Source organism: Chiloscyllium plagiosum, chromosome 25 (assembly GCF_004010195.1).
Source record: "Chiloscyllium plagiosum isolate BGI_BamShark_2017 chromosome 25, ASM401019v2, whole genome shotgun sequence".
Lineage (NCBI taxonomy): Eukaryota > Metazoa > Chordata > Chondrichthyes > Orectolobiformes > Hemiscylliidae > Chiloscyllium > Chiloscyllium plagiosum.
Window position 1 is genome coordinate 14,098,101 of NC_057734.1, and position 5,835 is coordinate 14,103,935.

Below are 5,835 nucleotides of genomic sequence, written 5' to 3' on the forward strand. Positions count from 1 at the left end.
TTGTGAAACTTGAAAGGGTTCAGAAAAGATTTACAAGGATGTTGCCAGGGTTGGAGGATCTGAGCTACAGGGAGAGGCTGAACAGGCTGGGGCTGTTTTCCCTAGAGCATCAGAGGCTGAGGGGTGACCTTAGAGAGGTTTACAAAACTGAGGGGCATGGATAGGATAAATAGACAATCTTTTCCCTGGGGTTGGGGAGTCCAGAACTAGAGGGCATAGGTTTAGGGTGAGTGGGGAAAGATATAAAAGAGACCTAAGGGGTAACTTTTTCATGCAGAGGGTGTTGTGTATGGAATGAGCTGCCAGAGGATGTGTTGGAGACTGCTGGAATTGCAACATTTGAGAGGCATTTGGATGGGTATAGGAATAGGAAGGGTTTGAAGGGATATGGGCAGGGTGCTGGCAGGTGGGACTAGATTGGGTTGGGATATCCGGTCGGCATGGACTGGTTGGACCGAAGGGTCTGTTTCCATGCTGTACATCTGACTCTCTGACTTGGAGGAGCTGTTGATCAATAATCTTAATAGAAACTTTGAGCTGGCTTTTAAATTTAAAACTTATTTATAACTTGATATCTTCTCTTGACCACACAGGATAAATTGTTATGATGTGTTTGGAGCTCAAGCTCCATTTGGTGGATACAAAGCTTCAGGCAATGGACGGGAACTTGGAGAATATGGATTGCAAGCATATACAGAAGTAAAGACTGTGAGTAATGAGTGGTAGCCATATAAACCCATTTCAGAATATGGTGATCATTATACTAGTTTTGAGTTCTTTCCCCAGTTGTGGACAGAATTTATTACAGTACACATGACCTTTTCTCCTCCCTCTTTTTTTGTTTTATTCTTGACCAGTGTCAACTTTATTCCTTCATGACTTCATCCAGGTGGCCATTTCTTGAGACTAAAGATTTGGCAGATTTTATGACCGACTCTAATGTTGTCATTAACTCCTATCCGCAGTTATCTAACAGTTTCCCTGTATCATCTGATTTTAGTTATTCCTGTGACCAATTCAAGCAATCCAATCATTTGGAATACCTTACTGCTGGAGTTGAGATTGATTGATTGTCTCTACATCGTCCAGAAATAAAACCTGACACCTTTCTTGAATATATAATTGGAGTCATGTTGATTCAAATGCTGGTGGTGTATGCTATAAGTGACACTTTTTTTATTTTATCCCTTTTCTGCTGGATCATTAACAAGTGGGGAAAGACATGAAAATAAATTAGGAGAAGTACTTCTGCCTATTTGCAAAATTGCACTTTCACCAATCCGTTCTATTGCATCCATGTTGAAAACTTGGAGGCAGATACTTTTGGTATTGGTTTTTGAAAGAGTGAGTGGGAATTTGATTTTTTTTTCCAGAAGTGTAAAATGTTTATTTTCTTTTCAGGTGACAGTAAAGGTCCCCGAGAAGAACTCCTAAAACAGCCCACTAACTTTTTAATGAGTCTTTTTAAATGTGAAATTACAAAGAATCGAACATTGTAAACTAACGACAGCAAACTTTGAAATGTGTAATGAAAATTCTGATTGTATTGTTAGTGCTAAATGTGAACCTGATGATTAATGCAATAATGACCTTTTATCATTTGATTAACTAAAATGCTGAAGTGCTGTGCATGCTGAGTAATTGCCTTTGAATATGTACTAATGAGTATTGCTTGCATTTTGTTAGTTTATTACAGGCAAACTAAGGATTGATGTGCAGTAATTAATTAGAATCAAAATATTATACTTTTGTAGCTAATTTGGTAAAATTACTTTTTTGGACACTAAAGTAAATACTTAATTGGCTAAACATTTAAGGATTCAATTAGTTTTGTTTATTGCTATCTTAAATCTTGTAATATGAATGTAAGGATCCATCCATATGTGCCAATGGCAGAAGATTTTTGTTGCCAGTTCCAAATATATGTACCAATGAGATGGAACAGCTTTTTACAGGCTAATTACTTGTGTGATTGAGATTTGTTTAAAATTTTATACAATTAAATCCCAATATAAGGAAATCTGATTTAAATACTAAATGTACTCATTTTATTTTGACCTAATGCATTTCAGTTCAATATCTATGTTCTCCAATGCATGGTCCCTCCCATTGCAGATGGTTTAACAATGAACCCTGGGAACACTTGTGTCTAGATGAACCAGACATGCGCAGGTCTCCTGGCCAAAGTCTAGGGATCCTCCTTGGCTTGAGCTGCTACATGTCTGAGTGGGGCAGACTGAGTGAAGGTTGAGGGCTTGGCTGCATCTGATGGTTCTGAGAGAAGGCTTCTGATGAGCCATATATGGCTTCTTTGGCTAGGTGCTTCCTGCACACTGCTGTACTTGTGAGGAAGGTTCCCTATCATGCCTTTAGTCATAATGACTAGTGGCTAGTGATGCAGTGTAGGTTTCTGCGTATACAGCAGACTGAGTGCTGGACCTGGTTGTCCATGACAGCCACCAAAGTAGTCATGGCGACTGCCACATGCTTGAGGAAGCTGCCCACCCCCCCCCCCCCCCCCCCCATATAATAGCCCAGATGTTGCTGACTGCAGCTATGAGAACCATTTCCCCTCTCTCTCTCATTTGCTTGCTACTCAAATTCTTCCGTATGCATTCTTACAAAGTCCCTGATGGCTGACTCCATAGAGTCCTCTGCTGCCTGAGGTTAAGCAGGTCCCTGGTATGCTGAAGTCCTCCTCGTCAGTGGCCTGGGGTCTGCCTTGTCCAGCTACAGAGCTGTCACAGTGAGGTGCTCACCAGCTTGTGCTGCAAAACACTATATACCTGACTATCCCACCAGGATATGGGATGGATGCAGGAGACAACCTTGCTGATGTTTCCTTTGAGGTCTCTGAACACTGTTCCTCAGGTCAAGGGTATCCCTTCTGGTGGACCTGTCCATTTCTCTCTGCCAAGGCCATCTCAATGGAACCTTGTAAAGACATGAGAGCATTGCATCCAGTGGTTAGAAGGGGATGTGTGATGAATGACATGGTCAGTGGGCTTAATGTGAGGACTGCGGATGCTGGAAACCAGAGTTTAGATCAGTGGGGTGCTGGAAAAGCACAGCAGGTCAGGCAGCATCTGAGGATCAGGAAAAACGACATTTCGGGTAAAAGCCCTTCATCAGGAATAGAGGCAGGAAGCCTCCAGGGTGGAGAGAGAAATGAATGGAGGTGGGGCTGGGGAGAAGGTAGCAAAGAGTACACTAGGTGAACAAGTCTGTTTCAGTACATGGTTGAAGAGCTTCAGGGCAGAGGAGATGACCTGGGGGTTGCAGAGAGAGAGACTTACTGAGATTCTTGTGGAGAGAGAACAACTTCAAGGTAGGCATCCTTGCAAGAGGATTCGCAGTAAGGTTAAAATAAACTAGGCAAAAGTGAGGACTGCAGATGCTGGAAACCAGCACTATTCTGATCTCAACTCTGGCTTCCAGCAGAGGTCTTTGACTTTCCTGTACTGGTCACTGCTCCTCAAGACAGGAGAAGTAGGACTGACTGGGGTGGAGACCTCCGGACCAGGCTGCGGGGGCTGGTGGCATGCCTCAGTCCTCCCAGAAAGTGTCTCTCTCTTACCCCTAATCACTAATGTGATTATTTCAAATGGTTGTTACACAACTTTCCCTAGAAAATCCATTCATTGGGGTAGCATGTTGGCTCAATGGTTAGCACTGCTGCCTCAGCTCCAGGGACCCAGGTTTGATTCCAGTCTTGGGCAACTGCCTGTGTGAAGTTTGCACGTTCTCCCCATGTCCGTGTGGATTTCTGTTGGGTGCTCTGGTTTCCTCCCACAGTCCAAAGATGTGCAGGTTAGGTGAATTGGCTGAGGTAAGTTGCCCATAGTGTTCAGAGATGTGTAGGTTAGTTGCATTAGGCAGGGGTAAATATAGGGTTGGGGGAATGGGTCCAGATAGGTTACTCTTCAGAGGGCTGGTGTGCAATTGTAGAACCAAAGGGCCTGTTTCCATACTGTAGGGATTCTATGATTTTTCTTTGGTGAAGATGACTATTCTGACCTGCAGTGAGATTAAACATTCCCAATTTTTACTAAACAGTAATAATGTGCTGCTAAGAAATGGGACGAGTGATTGAAGGTGAGTTGAGGCAATTTGTTTCCAACTGCTAAGTGATGCATGGAATAGTTTTACGTAAGTTAATGTTTACATTCTCACCTCACCTGTTCCCTCAGTTCTATAAAATCAGGCAAGCTGTGCTTGAAAAAATCATAGGTGAAGGGATTTCACATGTGGGTAATGGAATTAGAACAGGGGGGCTTTATAGGTGAGGAAAATAGTTCTGGAGTGCATGACTGTACCCATTTTAGAATTTGGTGTCTAACCTGATTTAGTGTCAAGGAATCAGAGATGAACCTGAAGTTTCGCGATCAGGCTAGATCCTACTCTTTCGGCTGGATAGTCTATGTAATCATCTCATGTTGTGAAAATAAGGAACGTTATGGGATTTGCTGGACAATCAATCGGAAATCTGAGCAATGATTAAATATTTGCGTTAAATACTGTGGATGCTGGAGATCGGAAATAAAACCCCGTCGACCAGCCTCTGTAAATCAACGGGAATCACAACAACTTGTATGGTTCTTAAAAACAAAGCATTGAAAACACAGTTCCCTATGTTATTCTGTAAAATGGGAGAGGGAGTTAAGGTGTATTGTCATTCCTGTTTTGAGGACAATCACAAACAAAAAACAAAAAAAAACCTTGGGAAATATTCGGCCGAAAAGTTGACTTTCTCCATATCTGACATGCTGCGGGTTTTCGAAGATGTTTTTTTTTAATTTCGCATTTCCAGCGTTCGGTACCAATGTTTTTGTTTTAAGGTTTTTTTATTAAATGAAAGCAACCGTTAATGCGAGAGGTCATATTGTCAAAGCCCCATTTTTCAGTCTGGGCTTGTAGCGCAGAGATGGGCAGACAGCGCTCCCAGTACTGGATAGCACAGTGCACCAGAGACCGGCCGCGGTTACCCATCGCAGTGTTTTGTGGATCGGGAACCAGCTGAATTCAGGCGGTGAAATAACGTCCAAAAAGAAGGCCTTTGAAGGCGGGATCGGAGACAGGAGGCGAGCGGATGGACAAAAATCGGAATAAAGCTTGTTAAAGTAGATTTATATTTTTCTTAACAAATCATTGTCGGCTTTCATCTCTGGGAAAAAAAATGGAGGATTAACATCGATTTACAGCAAAAAAAGACAACGGAGAAAAGGAAAGTACGATGGACGTACTAGCGTCTTTAACCAGTATGAAACCGATCGTGAAAAATATCTCTGGGTAGGCAAACAAAGAGGGAAAGGATTTTACCATTATGCCGAATAACCAAGAGGGACAACCCTTTTCCCGGATATGCAGAAGAAAGATCTTTACATATAATTGTCAGGAAGCAGCGGCAACAGCCCGGTAAAATGTCTCGGAAACCGAAATCCGAAAATAATAGGAATATTTCCAGGATAAATAGTCAGTGACTATAATAATTATCCCGGTAGGGGGCCAGTGTATGATTAATTATTCCAAAGTAAACAGTAAGGAGGGTAAACCTGCGAATGAGGATTCTGGGTAGCAAGCAACTAGCAAAAGAGCAATGACTTACGGAGTCGTAGAGATGTACAGTATGGAAGCAGACCCTTCGGTCCATACCGACCAGATATCCTAAATTAATCTAGTCCCATTTGCCAGCATTTGGCTCATATCCCTCTAAAACCTTCTTATTCATATACTCATCCAGATGCCTTTTTTGGTCAATAATTTCGCACAGAGTGGAAGAAGTGTTCCAAACCTGGAATTGGGGAAAAGAAATGCTCAGGAGGTGGAGGGTTACAT

The 5,835-nt window shown here is 42.4% G+C and overlaps 1 protein-coding gene across 1 annotated transcript in view; it reads left to right on the top strand.

The window, feature by feature from the left end:
- LOC122562400 (aldehyde dehydrogenase, mitochondrial-like) overlaps window positions 1-2,031 on the top strand; it is a 45,621-nt gene extending 43,590 nt beyond the window's left edge. The window contains exons 11-12 of the mRNA XM_043715257.1: window positions 594-708; window positions 1,402-2,031. Of these exons, the coding sequence (XP_043571192.1) occupies window positions 594-708; window positions 1,402-1,434 (148 nt within the window). The 3' untranslated portion in view covers window positions 1,435-2,031. The remainder of the gene's footprint in view (window positions 1-593; window positions 709-1,401) is intronic.
- Window positions 2,032-5,835: the final 3,804 nt, after the last annotated feature.